This window comes from Odocoileus virginianus, unplaced genomic scaffold (genome assembly GCF_023699985.2).
Source record: "Odocoileus virginianus isolate 20LAN1187 ecotype Illinois unplaced genomic scaffold, Ovbor_1.2 Unplaced_Contig_34, whole genome shotgun sequence".
NCBI classification, from domain to species: domain Eukaryota; kingdom Metazoa; phylum Chordata; class Mammalia; order Artiodactyla; family Cervidae; genus Odocoileus; species Odocoileus virginianus.
Window position 1 is genome coordinate 30,755 of NW_027224351.1, and position 18,897 is coordinate 49,651.

At 40.2% G+C, this 18,897-nt stretch overlaps 1 protein-coding gene across 4 annotated transcripts in view; it reads left to right on the plus strand.

Moving 5' to 3' along the window:
- Nucleotides 1-18,897, plus strand: part of LOC110121671 (contactin-associated protein-like 3) — an 89,701-nt gene that overhangs the window by 14,938 nt on the left and 55,866 nt on the right. For all 4 annotated transcript variants that reach the window (XM_070464614.1, XM_070464615.1, XM_070464617.1 and 1 more), the window contains exons 3-4: nucleotides 2,153-2,259; nucleotides 5,412-5,531. In XM_070464614.1, the coding sequence (XP_070320715.1) occupies nucleotides 2,153-2,259; nucleotides 5,412-5,531 (227 nt within the window). The remainder of the gene's footprint in view (nucleotides 1-2,152; nucleotides 2,260-5,411; nucleotides 5,532-18,897) is intronic.

An 18,897-nucleotide genomic window follows, 5' to 3' on the forward strand; every position in this document is an offset into this window, starting at 1 on the left:
TTCCGTAGCTTTATAACAAGTCTTGAAGTTGGGTAATGCTAGTTCTTTGATCTTTTTCATTTTTAATATTCTCTTGGATCTTTTACTTTTACGTATAAACTTTAGAATCAGTTTGTTGACATCCACAAAATTACATACAGTGATTTTGATTAAGATTCCTCTATAGATCAAATTGGGAATAACTGAAATCTTGACAGTTTTGAACCTTACTCTCCATGAACATGGAATATCCCCACTTATTTATATTATTTTTGTTCATCAGAATCTTATAACTTTTCTCATATAGATCTTGTGTATGTCTTGTTATATTTGTGTCTAAGTATTCTGTTTTTTGATAGTGCTAATGTAAGTGCTGTGCTTTTTATTCTAGATTTCAGTTCATTGTTCCTTTATAAGAAATAATCCTGCAGCTTTGCTCTCATCACTTACTAGTTTCAGAAGTTTTTTTTTTATTATTTCAGAATTTCTCCATAGAGAATAATGTCATCTATGAACAAAGATAGTTTTATTTCTTCCTTCCCAGTCTGCATATCTTTTATTCCTTTTTTTGTCTGATTGCATTAGCTAAGACTTCCAGTGTGATGTTTGAATCAGAGTGGTGAGAGCAAATCTCTGCTTTGCTCCTACACTTAGAAGAAAGCAGCTTGTTTGTCTTCAACAATATGATGTTGTTCTAGGGTTTGGAAAGATTTTTTAAATCAAGTTGATGAAATTGCTCTCCATTACTAGTTTCCCCAGGTGTTTTGTTGTCACTGTTTTCGTTTTGTTTTTTATCGTGAATTGGTGTTAGAGTTTGTCAAACACTTTTTCTGCATCTATTGATATAAACATAGTTTTTCTTTAGCTTATTTGTGTAATAGATTGCATTAATTTTCAAATTATTTTTTTCAGATTTTGGAGCAGCCTTCATACTTGCAATAAATTCCACTTAATTATGTTGTATATATTTTTATACATTTTGAATTCAATTTGCTATTACTTTGAGGATAGAATTTATTTTTGATAATGAAAAATTAAATAACCTTCTTACAATTAAAATTTTAATCTTATAAACAAACATTAAAATCTCACCTTTGATTTTGATAAGTGAGATGTAATAGTGTCCATGAGGCATAAGTGGTTATTTGGTTTACCTGAGTGATTTTGTGGTTTATTCAATTATGTGGGGAAAAATAAAAATAAAGCCCTCAGTCGGAAGTGCCCTCTAATTCCTGAGGGCATCCTCAGTCTGACTAAAGTAGATGACATGCAGAATCCCTGGCACTGTGACACTACATGGATAAAAAAAGTGTCTCCATTTTCCTGCCTTCTTTCCGCCTCTTTAAAATGTTTTCGTATGTACTAAGTCTACATGGCGATATATTACAGTGTGGTATACATAATACATCAGCTAGCTTTGGCTGCACAATAGATTATGTTTAAAACTTACTAGCCCAAAACAGCCGCTGTTTGTTTATCTCGCAATTCTGTATTTGCTGCTGGGCTCTCTCCTGCATCTGTGATTGCCTGAGGGTTCAGCTGACAGCTCCAAGACTTATACTCCTCCCACTCACTTGTCCTGTGGTTTTGAACCCACCGGAGTGACTGGACCATATCAGCCAGCCCAGGTTCCTTCATGTGGCTGTGCTTTCAGGGTTCAAAACTCAGCGAGAGAGAAAACCCACTGTCCAAGCACTTTTCTAGCCTCTGCTGTGTCAGTTTGCTAATGCCTCATCGATCCAAGCAGGTCACATGCCCCACCCAGATTCAAGATGGAGAAGTAAGCTGTACCTTTTGATGGAAGTACCTATAGGTCACACTGCAACGACATGGAAGCAAGGACAGAAAATGTGCTATTGGTGGCCACTGCAGGCAATTTATATCCTTAGTCATGTATGAAATTAATCTTGCCTTATGTGTGAGAAAGCAAACACGTTTTCTGATGTAATGAGATATGTAGAAAATTTGCCTGTCACAAAACTGCCTGTGACAATTGGTAGCATCTAGTGGATTTTTTAGTCTGTAATTGATATTACGTTCGGAAATTTCGATGATAGACCCGTGTTAAGTTTTTCTGGTCAATTCACTGTTGTTATCTGTCTTTCATTACATTTTAAGATATAATTTATCGTGACCACATGTGAGAACCAGTGCTGTGTCTGCTCTCCCCTAGGTGTCTGCCCAGCTACTGTGAACACGGGGGAGAATGTTCCCAGTCCTGGAGCACCTTCTCCTGCGACTGCGCGCACACTGGTTACACGGGCGCCACTTGCCACTCCTGTAAGCCTCGCCCTCGTGTCCAGGTTCCCACGTGGCTCTGTTTCTCTTTCCATTATTTTGTGTATATGTGCATGTCTGTGCAACTCTGTGCTAGAAAGTAACAACAAAAATAATTACTTTAGACCTTAATTTTTGTCTGATTTATTTAATTTACTTTTTTAGCTTTTATACTTTTTATTTTGCATTATTTCATATGAGTGGTAAGGCAGCTTACAGAAATATGTGGATCCCAGGGCAGAAAATATAGTAGGTGAAAGAAAATAAGGATAAGAAAATGAAATATAGTCAAAGGTAAAAATAAAATCTAGAATTCATGTTTTATAAACAATGTTCATAAAATTAAGCAGGAAGAATCTCAGAAGTACAGAGTGGAAGCTAACCTGGTTGGGTTTCTCAATATCAGTAAGAAGCCACGTGAACACTCGGGTCCCTTTGCGATCTTGATGCTCCTTGGTGATGATGGTGGTGGTGTTGGTGGTGGAGATGATGATGGTTAATATACTGGAACTTACCATGTACTTGCGTAATTCTAGCTCTCTGCTTATTTCAACTCCTTTAATCCTTGAAACAACTCTAGGAGATAAATGTCCAATTATCTATATTTTGCACTTGAGAAGCTAAGTTTTTTACCCAATGTCACACTCTCAATCACCTCTCATTGGTGTTTCTTTTGTTTAGAAAATCAGGCTCTTTTCTGAAGAATTATTCTTTCATCTTTAAAGCTAACAAATCTTTATGGACGACTAATCCATTATCTACAGGCAACTTATGACAGAAAGCCCTGAAATGTCCTTGGTTTTCTAATTATTGGCTGTTGTCTAAGCTTTGTTTTATTGTTTTCCTTATTTCCTTTTCATTACTGACCCTTCTGAAACCCTTCTCTCATAGCACCCCTCCCTCTTGGTCTTCAGAGAGAGACAGCATGATATGAAAATTCACTCATCTCACCACATCAGTCCCTCCTACTGGAAGAATATATTGCACTGTTAAGAACTCTTCCCTGTGAATTATTTAATTTTATTTCCACATATGGGAGAAAGGCAGAAACTGGATTGATATAAATTTGTCTTTTTGGGAAGTGAAGCCCAGGGAGGCAGGCATTGGGGTGAGAACCCTGAGTCCCTACCACCGAAGGTTCTGCAGAGAAACTTGAAGTCTCTTGGAAGACAAAAGGAGATGATTCATGCCCTAAATATCCCCTAAACAAGTTCAGCCAGGGCAATCCTACCTGCGACTCAATTTGCTATACTAGTGCCAAGTAAGAATTTGCTAGGGTAACTCTTAATTTGAAAGGACCTAGACATCTGGGAAACCTGAAGCTGAGTGATTTGGCTGAGTCACAGGTTGGAATAAGGTACTCTCTTTCTTAGAGTGTTCTCCATCATACTTATACGAAGCAGATACCAACTGAATATTAACGATTAAGGAGTGATGGCTAAATGCTATCATTAATTGTGATCTAAACATCATTCCAAACAACTCTATAGCATAAAGATTTAAAATGAGCAGATATATATTATGTATTTTATATATATTATACATTCTCTTACACATATGTAAGGTTTTCTGTTTGTGACCCATGATTTGGTCTAATAATTGAATTGACTTTCTTGGAATTCTGCAATTGATCAGTCACAAGAAGATGAGATATTACCAAATCAATGTAAGTGAACACAAGACCATTATTTTGGAGTCTAAGTACACAATTAGTACAAGTGTATATGTTCTTGTTTAAAGCAAGTTTTCTCCTAAGTCATTCCTCCACTACTCTTGTTTTCCTAGGCAATTCCAGCCCCGACACAACACAGACACTGTTATCAATCTATGTGTATCCCTCTGGACACTTTTCTAGGTGGTTATAACCATGTGTATATATGATAGAAATGTCAACGTGAGTGGCTGAAAGCAAGCATGGTGGAAAAGCAGCCCATATTGCTTTTCCATCAGTGTCTCTGTGTCCATCAGTGTAAATGATGGTAACCATGCCATTGATTTGGGGGCAATCTAACTTGATACATTTGATACTTGGCCATATTTAATAAAAGGATTTTTTCCTTTATAGAATCTCTGGACAAAAAGCATTCCCTTCTTGGTCTTGTTCTTTGAGATGAGAGAACAAGAACCCCTAAACTTCTCCCAGGATTTTTCTTGATTATTTGAAATAGGCAAAGTTAGAAATGTAGATAATCCAGTCACTATAACATGGCATAAAGCCATATCCTCCTAGGATCACTCTAGTTTATGGATCTTGTCTAACTACCACCTGAGTCTTTCTGTGTGGATGCCAGATTTGATCCTTAGAACTGACTTAAAGATCCAGTCCAACTCTGTGCCAGAATTAGTGCCACACTTCCCTCCCAGCAGCCATTAGCAGCTTTTCAGGTTTTCAAAGGGTTTTTCCTGTCAAGGCAAAGGGTGATGTGCAAGAGAGCTGTTACTTGATTCATCATTCATTTAAATGCATGCTGAATATTAATTGAGTTCATCATATGCAGATGCTAATCACTTGCCTTGTAAAACATTCATTGTATACATAGAAAATTCATTTATGAATTAGGATAAATTGAAACTACAAAGAGACTTTTCATATATATTTCTTTGAATTTTGATTTTCTTGAATAATCATTTCCAAAGCATTTTAGGAAGCTTCTTTTCAAAATGAACTTTAAAAATGGAGTGTAGAGCTGCTGATTTGTGAAATCCATTTCATTGAAAAAAATGCATTTCATGTGGAAATTGTCTTAAGTAAACAAAGAATATAATTACTGAGTAATTTTTAAAAAGTAGCATGATTATTATATAATAACAGATCATTTAGGGATATTAAGCCAATGCATTTCAGATTCTTAGATGATCTGAAACAGCAAAGAATTAGACTAGAGTCAATCCAGTTACCCTGATTTTGACAGGAATTCTGTTTCCAGAGCACAAGCATTCAGATCCACGTGTCCCATAGTGATACTTCCTAAAGCCTTTCACTCTGTGCCTGAGAATCTTTACGCCGCCCGAGTGAAACAGGGAAACACTCCTCTAGAGAAAACATCCCTGAGAGCAAGGCGGAGTGAGTGTCGCTGGGGAAAGCGTCACTTAATTCGCACCGTGGAGGGATTCGTCCCACTGTCACTCCTGTCTGAGACCTCTGTCCCCCGCAGCTCTCTACGAGCAGTCATGCGAAGCCCACTGGCACAGAGGCGACTCTTCAGGGCTCTATTATATCGACTCAGATGGAAGTGGCCCTCTGGAACCATCCCTGGTATACTGCAACATGACAGGTATGCTAATAAGCTTTTTTAATGACAAACTCATGTGGAAACTTGCTGTGCAGGAAAACCAGGTGCAGTGAGCAGTTTACCGAGTGGCAGCTTTACTTAATGTGCATTTTGATTGTAATTGTAATATGATTGCTAAGAAGTATTAAACGTAATGTTCTAAAATAGTTAAGAGGTGGTGATTAAAAGTTATGTCATTTTCCTGGAAATGTTCTTTCTTTATGCAAAAATTAGCAATAAATTGCTGCTTATTAATCTACAACATAAAAGGGAAAACTTTATTTCTTAGTTCATGATAATAAGTGCGAAAGTCTTAGGAGAATGTTCACTTCTTAAATTTATGAAAACATCCATTTATATTCCTTTGAATCAGGTGAGTTCATCTGCGTGCATGCATGCTAAGTCGCTTCAGTCCTGTCTGACGCCTTTGTGACTCTGTGGACTGTAGCCCGCCAGGCTCCTCTGTCCATGGGATTCTGTAGCAAGAATACTGGAATGAGTTGTCATCTCCTCCGGAGGAGGGTCTTCTGGACCCAGGGGTTGAACCCGCATCTCTTATGTCTCCTGGGTTGGCAGGCAGATTCTTTACCACTAGCACCATCTGGGAAGCCCTGAGTTTATCTAGGGAATAATAAATGTTTCTAAAGTGTATATGGACTTCCCAGGCGGCACGGTGGTGAAGAATCCACCTGCCAATGCAGGAAGATCCCCTGGATTAGGAAATGGCAACCTACTCCAGTATTCTTGCCTGGAAAATTCCCTGGGCAGAGGAGCCTGGTGGGCTACAGTCCGTGGGGTCACAAAAGGTCAGACGTGGCTGAGGACTAACACACACACCAAGTGTATATACTTCGTCTAATAATACTATTCACGTGCAACTATATAAATACTATTTCATCTTCCTTAAAAACCTGATTGTTAATATGTGTTAAGGGACTTGTGTATTACATAGTGTTTATGACGCCTTTAATTCTTTAAAACTTTTTAATTTAAGCTCTCTGCCAAATATATAGGAGCGCAAAGGACCAAAACTTCCACTGCAATGATTGACAACTGCCCTGATGAAACTGATACAAATTTTTTATATCTCTTCTCTACCTGTATCTGTATGTGTCTGTACCCATAAATTTTTCTCCATGCTCATGTAAGATTTGCCCAATAAAGAGGACAAACCTCCTTTAGAAAACTTTGTTACTCTAGCAGTGTAGCCCTAACAGATACTTCAACAACCACAGAATTTGGGTGCAAATTCTGAGATAATGATCAGAAAAAAACAACTATAGATGGTTCTTAGGTAACTATAAATTAGTTATAGTTTGGTTTCTCTGTTGTTATGGCTCCACATCACTCGGGAAGGGTTGCAGATCTCACAAGGAAGAAATTATTTATGGGTAAACTTATAATGATCGTTTGTGAATAGCTTGCAATCCTAATGTGGTTTTTATACGAATACCTATTGTCATTTCATACATGAAAAAGATCTAAGCATTTTTGGCGGTGGTTAATATGTGATCTGATCTAAATTCAGTCAAACATGTATTCCAGTCCCAAAACCACCCCCAAAATTATTACAGAAGATGCAGGAACTCCCAGGGCGTTGCACTGGTGTGAGTATGGCTGTTTGGGGCTTTTGGGCAAATAGTTTATCATAAATACTGACCAGAATATTTCAGTGTGATGATAGAGTTAAATACGTCAACTTACTTTGACTGAAAGATGTGTGATCAGTGAGATAGGTGAGGAAACGGCCCAGGGGGCCTTTCTAGGTATACTGGACCCCAGTGGTTTATAACCTTCAAGTGGTTCAATTTCTGCTTTGATTTGCTTTCATTACCATGACTCAAGTGAATGCCAAGAACAAAGAAAGCTAAATAAAGAAGATAGCATCCCAGTAATACATTTCCTTTATGTCAATTAGGTTCTTAATTATCACAAAAGTCTAGGGCATGTTAAAGATTTTCATATATATTATGTTGGGTTAATCCTATGAGCAGAGTTCCATATACACTGAAAAATTCCAAGAATCATAGAAAGGTAGAAATAATTCCAAATAACATGTTCCCAGATGAGTAAAGTTTCAAAGGTATTTGTTGATAATTAACTGTTGGCAGGCTTGGTAAGGCTGAGGTCGAGTTTATAAGTCTGCTGAGAGCTGATTGCCTGATCTTCTCCAGTTTATGGTTGTAATAGAAGAAAAACATTTTAATCATCATAGTGAACACATGATCTAAGCTTCGCCATGAAGCTTCTTTGTGCGTATTTCTAAAGCCCATTTGGAATGTGTAACTGTCTCGAAGGTGTTCTGTTTTGATACTGATTTGCTGCAATAGTTGATACATTTTGATTCCCTGCAATTGCTGCTGCCTCTTCAGAGTGAACCTGGGTCCCTAACACCGTAGACAAGAATAGTTATCAAAACGCAAAGGGGCAGTAAGAGCAGACGCTCAGCTTTTGATTTCAATTAACTTAGGATAATACTTGGTGATATATAAGCATGTTTTTCTTACCCTAGAGATAAGAAAGAACCTCTGAATAAGGAAGGGAAAAGGTAAAATCTACTGATTACCCATCTTGATTAATTTATATACATGATGGCCTTGAAAACTGTCTGCCAAGGGCATGAATCATTCCCTTTCCCAGGGTGATGTGAAGAAATGTCCAGGTTAAGGCACAAAACTTAAAAGTTGCAAGAAAACTTCTGACAACATTGAACACGTGTACTCAGCGCCTGCCCTGAGCCAACACAGCTGGGGCCATAACAGACTGTGAATCTGAACACCTCCCTCCCATGGGCGGGGGTGCTTTTTCGGGTGGGGAACCAAACCCTTGACAGAAGTGAATCAAATACGTGGCATGTTGTAAGGCGGTGGGTGCTGTGAAGCAGAACAAAGCGGGGAATGGGGCACAGACCGCAGAAGGACGGGTTACAGTTTTAAATAGAGAGATCAGGAAAGGACTCAGTTGGAAAGTTGACATTTGCACTTATCACATCAAAGCAGCAGCACTGAGACAGGAGGTGGAGCCTTCGGGGGGCGGGGGAGACCTCCAGCCACAGGGAGCCTGGCCTGTTGGACCGGCCCAGGCCGAAGAACCAGGATGTGGCCTTCCCTCAGGTCATGTGTCTGGAAAGGGGCTGGTTCAGATATCACACAGTTAGGACCTTTAACCATCATGGTGCACCAAGAGGGGGCAAGGAGACCAGTTAGGACTTTGCTCTAGTAATTTAGCCAAGATGGTGGTGATGGTGGGGAGCAGGGTGGAGAGAGGAGGAGAAGAGAAAGGTTGCTTTAGAACCATTGGACCAGATATGGACGGAGAGAAAGAGAGGCATCAAGCAGGGCTCCTGTGTTTGGATCTGACCCCTGGAAGGAAAGTGCAGTTATTGTTTATGGAGATGGAGAATTCTTGGGAAGGACCAGGTTTTAATGGAAGACCAGGATTCCAGTTGTGAGCATGTGAAGTTCGGTTTGCCTGTTGGTCATTTAATTAGATAGTAGGGATCTCTTGTTTATTAAAACAAGTGTATTTTTGCTTTTATTTCCAATATTCTTGGAGGTGGGTCATAGAGGATCCTGCTGTCATTTATGTCAGAGAGTGTTTTGCCTATGTTCTCCTCTAGGAGTTTTATTACTTTACAATATTGTAGTGGGACAAAAACCACTACATTATTGTAAAGTAATTAGCCTCCAACTAATAAAAATAAATGAAAAAAAAAATAAAACAAGTGTAATATATCTTCTTAAAGCCTACTGGGTGGTTATAATATCCTTGGCAATACAAACCTTTAAAAATATAGCTTGGACTGTGACTTTACAAATCAACCTGCCCGGCCGGCTGTCCTTTGCTTCACTGTCCAGCAGGATGAGGCTTTTCCAGGTCCCTACACGTTTGTCCCCCTAGGGAAGCTCTGCTTTCTGCAGAAGGATCCTTTGGCAGCATCCAGGAAAGGCTGTATTATTATTATTAAGCTTCTCTACAGATGCTTAGGGCTTTCCAGGTGGCACTAGGCTAAAGAACTGGCCTGACAAGGCAGGGGACATAAGAGATGTGGGTTTGATCCCTGGGTTGGGAAGACCCCTTAGAGGAGGGCATGGCAGTTCACTCCAGTATTCTTGGCAGGAGAATCCCATGGACAGAGGAGCCTGGGAGGCTACAGTCCACGGGGTCACAAAGAGTCAGACACGACTGAACACAGCCCAGCCCAGAGATGCTTATTTGCACACGGGTTTAGGAACCACTGTCGTAAAGCTGAGGAGCTTTGATTTCAGTAAGCACAGCCTCCTCTATCTTCAAAAAATTAAAATGGTAAGGGAGTAAAGGGCACCACACAATGGAGAAATAAAACTAATGGAGATGTAAAACTTTGGTGCCACTATTCATTTCACAGTCCAAGCAATTATTCTGTTGTTCCTATTAATGTAGGTTGCTATGGGTGAGGTTGCCTGATCCATCACTGAATCCTTGTGACTATGATTTGTCCACAATGCAACAAGAATTGTTCACATGTATTAAGATAAAGTCTAAGACATTAGTTCTCTAAAGTAAATATTTTCTAAATACTCTAACTTAATCTTGGAAAGTTTCAAGAGCTCTGAGGTGTGTGTGTGTGTGTGTGTTCATGAAGATCATTGATAATAATTTAATGATTTACACTGATATGTAAATGTCTATTATTAAAGCATACTTAGTAACTGTGCCTTTATCTTACATTACAAATAAACATTAAGTCCAAATTATTGTTTCACCAAGACTTTTGCATAACTAAGTTTTTTAGAGAAGTTTGTGGTTTCCTAACTCTTATTTAAAACTCCTGAAATTAGTGTAGTCTTGTTTTATGTGAAAAGATTAATGTTCTATGAGTTCTATAATTGCAATTAAGGTGGAGCATCAAATGGATCATGGAGATGGAGTGCAGGAGTTAAATGTTTCAGTGAAGATTTCCAAATAATATTAAATGCCAAGGATTTTTATAAAATCAAAGCCATAAAGAAAGCAGTGTGCTAAAGACATACAGGCCAAATGACCAATGACTACCTCCAACAGCTAGGCAACAAAATATTTAACTGAAAAATTTAAAAATCCAGATGGTTCCTGGAGAAAACCCAAGGAATGAGCCAGGTTTATAGCTCAGTGGTAAAGAATCTGCCTGCCAATACAGGAGACTTGGGTTAGATTCCTGGGTCTGGAAAATCCCTTGGAGTAGAAAATGGCAACCCACTCCAGTATTCTTGCCTGGAGAATCCCTTGGACAGAGGAGCCTGGTGGGCTACAGTCCATGGGGTCACAGAGAGTTGGATACTACTGACCACACACACACATATAGCTAAGTAGTTCTTACTGATCCAGGGGTCACGTGAGTTTCCCTCAAAGTCTTTGTATTGATAGAGGAATGATCTTAGGGTCCTGATTCTGTTCTTCCAACCTGGAAATATTTACACTATAATAATTTCTCCTTCTCCATAAGGCTGCAGTGCCTGTGGACAATTAAACATTCTTTAATTATTCAAAAAAACAAGTACTAACACTTTGAAAAATATAACCAAAACAAAATTCTAAACCAATGATTAAAGTTAAATCCTTGGTAATAGCCTTCAGAAATACAGTCCTAGGACCTACAAAAAGTCCTACAAAAAGACACTCTGCAAGTCTTCTTTAGTACCTTTAGTACGGAGACATCCAAAACAAGACAAAAAATGAAACTGTTTTGAATGGACTGCTTGTGAAATTTGTTGATGGGTCTACTCCCTTTCTAAACAGAAGGAACAGAACATAACTTCTTGGATGACAAGATGAGGAAGGTCAGGATCTCTCCCCACTGAGATGGAGATGTTTGTGTCCATGCTGTACGCAGGATGTTAGCGTTAGTCGCTCAGTCGGTCTAACTTGCTTTGACCCCATGACTGTAGCCCTCCCGGCTCCTCTGTCCGTGGGGTTCTGCAGACAGGCACACTGGAGTGGACAGCCATTGCTTCTCCAGGGGCTCTTCCCGGTGCAGGGATCGAGCCTTTATCTCCCACATGGCAGGCAGATTCTTTACAAACCGAGCCAGCAGAGAAGCCCCAGGGTAGCTGTTTGCTATCATAACATCATAGTCATGAGGTGCAGAAACTGGGTCTCAGACCCTGCACTGTGGGAATGATTGCTGCTGGAAGAAAATGGGTTACAGGCAGAGCAGTGACTCAACTTCCGGTCCACAAAAGTCCCTGGAGGCTTAATGAACAAGCTGAGGACTGGGTCTATTGCCTCCCTGACGACTCCCCCTTCAGATCTTAATCTATTGACTAACCAGTTAATAATGGAGCACTTTTTGCTGATTATTATCACCTTCATGCAAACCAAGCAGTTGTGTTTCTTTTCTTATTGAGACACAGTTGATTACAAGTTGTGTTAATTTCAGCTGTACAGCAAAATGATTTAGTAGTACCGACATATGTATCTATTTTTTCAGATTTTTTCCGCTTATAGGTTATTACAAAATATTGTATATAGTTCCCTGTGCTGTACAGTAGGTCCTTGTTTTGTATATAGTAGTAGTGTGTATTTTGTTGTTGGTTCAGTTGCCTAGTTGTGTCCAATTTTCTGCAACCCCATGGACTACAGTACGCCAGGCTTCCCTGTCCTTCACTATCTCCTGGAGTTTGCTCAAACTCATGTCCATTGAGTTGATGATGCCATCCAACCATCTCATCCTCTGTCTCCCCCTTCTCCTCCTGCCCTCAATCTTTCCCAGCATCAGGGTCTTTTCCAATGAGTCGGTTCTTGCATCAGGTGGCCAAAGTATTGGAGCTTCAGCATCAGTCTTTCCAGTGAATATTCAGAGTTGATTTCCTTTAGGATTGACTGGTTTGATCTTGCAGTCCAAGGAACTCTCAAGAGTCTTCTCCAGCACCACAGTTCAAAAGCATCAATTCTTCAGTGCTCAGCCTTCTTTATGGTCCAGCTCTCACATCTGTACATGACTACTGAAAAACCATAGCTTTGACTGTACAGACCTTTGTTGGAAAAGAAATGTCTCTGCTTTTTAATACACTGTCTAGGTTTGTAGTATGTATATTTTGAATCTAAAAAATGATACAAATGAACTTATGTACAAAATATAAATAGACTCACAGACATGGGAAAGAAAATTGTGGTTACCAAAGGTGAAAGGAGGGTATAAATTAGGAGTTTGAGATTAAAATATCTGCAGTTGTGTTTCTTCAACAGCCATTTTCCTGTGTCAGAAATTGTGTCAGCTCCCCAGCATGGTGGTTTAGCAAAGGGCAGTCAGTCCAGTTGTCTTACACAGAACACAAGCTGCTTTTGGGGGGAGAGAAATAGATTTATTAATATAAGAATGCTTATAAGAGATGTAAGCAGTAAAGAGAGGGGATTCTGCCAAGCTATTTTTTTAAGTCCTGTATAGACTGGGTGTAGTCCCGTACCGCTATGTGTTTAACGTTTATTTGTTAGTATAGATTTTCTTCCTTTCTTCTCTCTTTTTCCAGGATTCCTGTCTCGGCATATCCAAACAGCTCCCTTTTCAGTTATCCATTCAGTTCGTGCATTCATTCAATCATACACACTTTATACTATGAACTTGCAGGCACTAAGCTATATGTGAGAAATGAAAGGGAAATTAACTGTTCTCATAGACCTTCAGATGAGTGAGATAGACAGATGTTAATTCAACTCACTAACAACGTTATGGACATCATAAGTTCTACATTTGCTATTTTAAGTAGATGTCAGTGCTTGTTGGAAATTTCTCAAAAAGAGGTGGTAAGTATAGGCTGGAGAGTTCTTTCATGAGTAAATGTACAGTTGCTGCAACATACATTTTCTTTGCTTGTAAAGAGTTGGGAGTTCATTGTTCTCTGTTTTGCTCTTGAAAATTGAGGTTGGCAGGAAGCATAGCATTATTGTGCATTCATTACATGAGGCAAGTTTTGTTTGGAACTAGTGTTTCTTACAAAAAGTTCTTTAAAGTTTAAATGTTGGCATTTTTAAGGAAAATGAAAGAAGAGCGCACTTTGATGATTATCATACATGGTGAACCTGCGTTTCTTTTTTACTGGCTTTTGCCTGGAAAGAGCTCTTTTCTACCTCCACTGGGGAGACGTTATTCTGACCTGCCTCCTGACACTTCTAAAGGTAGCTCGTAAAACATGCAGCACGGTGTGGTTGGCGACGCAGAATTTCTGGGGCAGGTCCAGTCATTGTGCCCAAGGGTAAAAAAACAAATGCTTCAGGGAAGCTTATTTTCCTGCTTTTCTGACAGCCATGCAGTCTGCCCCAACCTTGTGGGTGGACATAGTGAATGGTCTGGATGAACAATAAAAATATAGATGCTCAGAGAGCAGCTAGGCCAGAAACATGCCTGGTTCACGGCCTTAGCATTCAAAGGTGGCTATAACGATAGCATCTGGTCTTCAGCATTCACTAAATATGGAATTGGAGGCGCAGAGATTTCTTTCACTTTTCTAAGACCATTGCTCCCCTGTGGCCCAGCAGTGAGGAATCCTCCTGCAATGCAAGAGATAAAGCAGGAGCTGCAAGTTCAATCCCTGGGTCAAGAAGATTCCCTGGAAAAGAAAATAGCAACCCACTCCAGTATTCTTGCTTGGAAAGCCCCCTGGACAGAGGAGGCTGGTGGGCTACAGTCCACGGGGTTGCAAAGAGGCAGACATGCCATAGTGACTAAACAAGACCATAGATTATAACCCATATCTCTTACTGGCCATGACCCTGTACTCTGTCTGTATCTAATTTTATGGATGAGTTATATAATGTGCTCTCTGAGAAAATTATTTTGCTCTGGAGCTGTATGATGGGCTGACACACAAAGGGAGGCACTAATATCTTCCAATAGCTGAGCTCCTAGGAGGTTCCGGGTACGGGGCCAGGCGTGTGTATGTATTGCCTGAAGACAAGCTACGTCATGTTGAGTAAACGTCCATTCTTGTTAAATAGCAGATGTCTGCCCACATTCAGCGTGACCTCGTAAGTGAAAGCATCATCTCTGAAATCCCAAGAAAGAAGGCTGTGAAGTAGCTACATTCCGTTGAAGCTATCAAGGTGTACCCTATAGCATTTTCTTGTGTTCAAAATATTAAAGTAAGTCAGAAAAGCCTCAAGGCCCCAAAATTATGGCAAGAAGGGCAACCCTTATGAGTATGCTCCTATAAATATTTATCAGGAGGGACCTGAGATGTGGGGCCAGGATGAATGCCATCTCTGGGCCCCCCAGGGCCTGGCAGCTGTCTCCTTAGAAGACATCTAAGGAGATGTCATCACTTCCCTTCAGTAAAATGCACACACCAGTTATCCTCAGCTTTGACAAACAGATGACATGGCAGGACCAGGGCCTCTGCAATCTAGGGCAGGGCCAAGTGAAAGCTGACCATCATCTTCCTCAGGACACCCTCCGAACATCTGGGACAGTGGACTTGGCCTTTATTGGCCCTATGAGCACATAAATGACCAGGATCCAGTTCTATTTTCATTGGAAATATAGGAGAGGGCTCAGGTGAGTAAGACTGTCTGGGAAAATTACAGATCTTAGCACTCTTTAAGAAGTTTACTCAGAAAGCTCAGTGACTTACACCATATTACTTAGAAATGTGTGGCTAAATTCCATAGTTTATGAATTTAGTTTTGCAAGTGAGTTTTTCTAGACCTCCATTTCCTTATCTGTGTGGCAAGAGGGTTGAGGTGAATAAAAAGTGACAGCTAGTTGTAATGATATTTCTCTCTGTATAGTAACACAGTTTCTGAGAAGGCTGTCTTGGGTCTTTATTGTTGTTCTTGTTCAGTTGCAACCCCATGGACTGCAGCATGCCAGGCTTCCCTGTCCTTCACAATCTCCCTGAGTTTGCTCAAATTCATGTCTATTGAGTTGGTAATGCCATGCAACCATCTCATCCTCCATCATCCCCTTCTCCCCCTGCCTTCAGTCTTTCCCAGCATCAGGGTCTTTCCCAGTGAGTCGGCTCTTCACATCAGGTGGCCAAAGTATTGGAGCTTCAGCTTCAGCATCAGTCCTTCTAATGAATGTTCAGGGTGGATTTCCTTTAGGAGTGATTGGTTTGATCTCTTGCTGTCCTTGCTGTTCATCAAGAGACTCTAGTTCTTCCTCGCTTTCTGCCATTGGGTGGTATCATCTGCATATCTAAGGTTATTGATATTTCTCTACTGTAATACTCAGATTATCTTTGTGGGTTCAGGAATGGCTGCTAGTGTTTACATCTGTCTGTCCTTATTTATCATCCTGTTTGCATCTTCTTGACTAGCTCTACCTGGAGATAGATGTGACAAACTAAGTCATCTGGCATTTTGCCTTCTCGGTCTTCTCAGAACATTTACTCTCTTCTCATCAGAAGAAACAAAGGCAGCTGGCTTAATTTCCAAAAATGTTCTGCTTGGACACAAATGCGAAATGCTGGACTGGATGACGCACAAGCTGGAATCAAGATTGCCAGGAGAAATATCAATAACCTCAGATATGCAAATGATACCCCTTTATGGCAGAAAGTGAAGAGGAACTTAAGAGCCTCTTGATGAAAGTGAAAGAGGAGAATGAAAAGGCTGGCTTAAAACTCAGTATTCAAAAAACTAAGATCATGGCATCCAGTCCCATCATTTCATGGCAAACAGATGGAGAAACAATGGAAACAGTGACAGACTTTATATTCTTGGGCTCCAAAATCACTGCAGATCATGATTGCAGCCATGAAAGTGAAAAGGAGCTTGCTCATTGGAAAGAAAGCTATGACAAACCTTGACAGCATATTAAAAAGCAGAGATATTACTTTGCCAACAAAGGTCCATCTAGTCAAAGCTATGGTTTTTCCAGTAGTCATGTATGGATGTGAGAGTTGGACTATAAAGAAAGCTGAGCACCAAAGAATTGATGCTTTTGAACTGTGGTGTTGAAGAAGACTCTTGAGAGTCCCTTGGACTGCAAGGAGATCCAACCAGTCCATTGTAAAGGAAATCAGTCCTGAATATTCATTGGAAGGACTGATGCTGAAGCTGAAACTCCAGTACTTTGGCCACCTGATGCAAAGAACTGACTCACTGGAAAAGACCCTGATGCTGGGAAAGATTGAAGGCAGGAGAAGGGAATGACAGAGGATGAGATGTTTGGATAGCATCACCAACTCGATGGACATGAGTTTGAGCAAGCTCCAGGAGTTGGTGATGAACAAGGAAGCCTGGCATGCTGCAGTCCATGGGTGTCCCAAAGAGTCAGACATGACTGAGCAACTGAACTGACTGGACACAAATTGAACTTCATTTCAGGCATCTGTGGGAGGAGGAATTTTTACCTTCATTTTCTTTGAGGTCAATTTCCAGATCATGAGCGATGAACCCACCAACTATAAAGGCATCAGATTTTTCATAATGAAGCCTTATTTTCTGTCTACATCTCAGAGAAATGGAAATGAGTATAGCAGATATACTTTCAATGTATATTTACCTGAATGTGTAAAATAAAGAGCTGGGTCTTTTTCCACAACTGATTGTTTTGCTATAAAAGACTCCTTGTATAGTCCAGAGGTCTATTATAAAGTGTAAGAAGTCTTGCCGATTGCAAAGTGAATATAACTTGGCAAAAAGAAAGAATAAATCAAACTGAAGGATAACGTATGCTATGGTAAGTCAGTGTGATTATTATGAAATATCAAACCAAACCAGCAAATTAACTTGGCTAGGTTCATTTGTCCCAGCGAAATGGTTGACATGGTGCCACCACTGGTCTCCCTGCTCCTGCAGAGGAAGACCCCACTGAGTTCGATTAGCATGTTCTGAAAGGGTCAAAGTTCGTGTTTAAATTTGCCCATGATTAAAAAGTAGCTCAGTCAGTAAAGCGTCTGCCTGCAATGTGGGAGACCAGGGTTCGATCCCTGGGTCAGGAAGATCCGCTGGAGAAGGAAATGGCAACCCACTCCAGTATTCTTGCCTGGAGAATCCCACGGACAGAGGAGCCTGGCGAGCTACAGTCCCTGGGGTCGCAAGAGTCGGACACGACTTAGCGAATAAACCACCACCACCACCAAAATTAATTACTTCAGATCCAAAATTGTGCTTCAGACTACCTTGTATAACAGCTAAGTTGAGCAAACTCCAGGAGATAGTGGTGGACAGAGGAACCTAGCATGCTGCGGTCCTTGGGGTCAAAAAGAGTTGCACACAACTTAGTGACTGAACAACAGTTTTTCCATCATGCTGGTCACTCCATTCATTAGTCTGTCTCCTTGTGCTTGAAAATTAAGGTTATGTGGCGTGTCAAAGGTTCATGGTTTTGAAATCTATGAAAATAATATGTTGTGGAATATTAGAGAAATATAATGTGTCATTGTTGGGGTCTTTTAAGTAATATTTCTAGAAAGAGCAGTCATTTAAAGTATTTTTCAGAAGAGCAGTTTTCAGGTTCTTTTCAACTGTTCCCTTCTCTCCATTTGAAAGATTTCTTTATTATACCTTAGCCATGCAAGACCGTAAATCTATCATACTGACCACTAGCCTATATGAACCATTCAGGCACATCATTTTTCTTTGTGCCCTAAGCCATGAAAGTAAATGACGCAGTGGCACTGGGACTGATGCACTCCCAAGCCTGACACAGTCTTCTGCATGACTCCCCGAACCTTTATCTCATTTGATGGAAGAAACCCTGGGGGTGAATGGGAGTAGGTAATTACCAAAAATAATACCAGACCCACTTAAGTAATTTTCCAGGAAAATGTTGAAATGTAAAATGTCTAGTGAAAACATGATTAAAGACGAAACAAAATCTGTGGATTTCAAGTTGCCATGGGAACACTCACAGCCCCCTCTAGTGAGCAGATAGGTGGGTGATCCATTAAGTCTTTTTTAAATTGAATGTAAAACGGCATTGGTCATGCTGACTCACAGTTTGTTCCTGTTCTTGCTAAGTTTTGCATATTAATAATGCTTTTTCCCATAAGCTTTGAACCAGAGTTTTCCCATGGCCCTTGGGGTTCTCTTCCCTGAGTCTCTCGATGTATTTCATGCGTTAAGGGTTTGTGAGCACCAGCACAGCTCTTAGGTTTTTCCCAGACCCACATCCCCAGGGTAGGAAAGGAACAGGGACCTGTGGGGACCCCTAGGTGAACTCCTTGTATTATTGTTTTGATTTTTTGCTCTTATACTCATGTATTAATTATTAAGAAATAATATAAACTCAATAAGACTGCTTCCTGCTCTGTAATGTAGAAAGTTTGTGTGCAGACTGATCATTTATCAAATACATGTTGCAGAGAAAGTTAAATGACATTATAGAGATAGTTGAATTAAGGTAGCTTGAACTCAGCCTTTCAGCCACTGAGCCATGGCCTTCTCTACTGTGGGAGCTTCTGTGCGG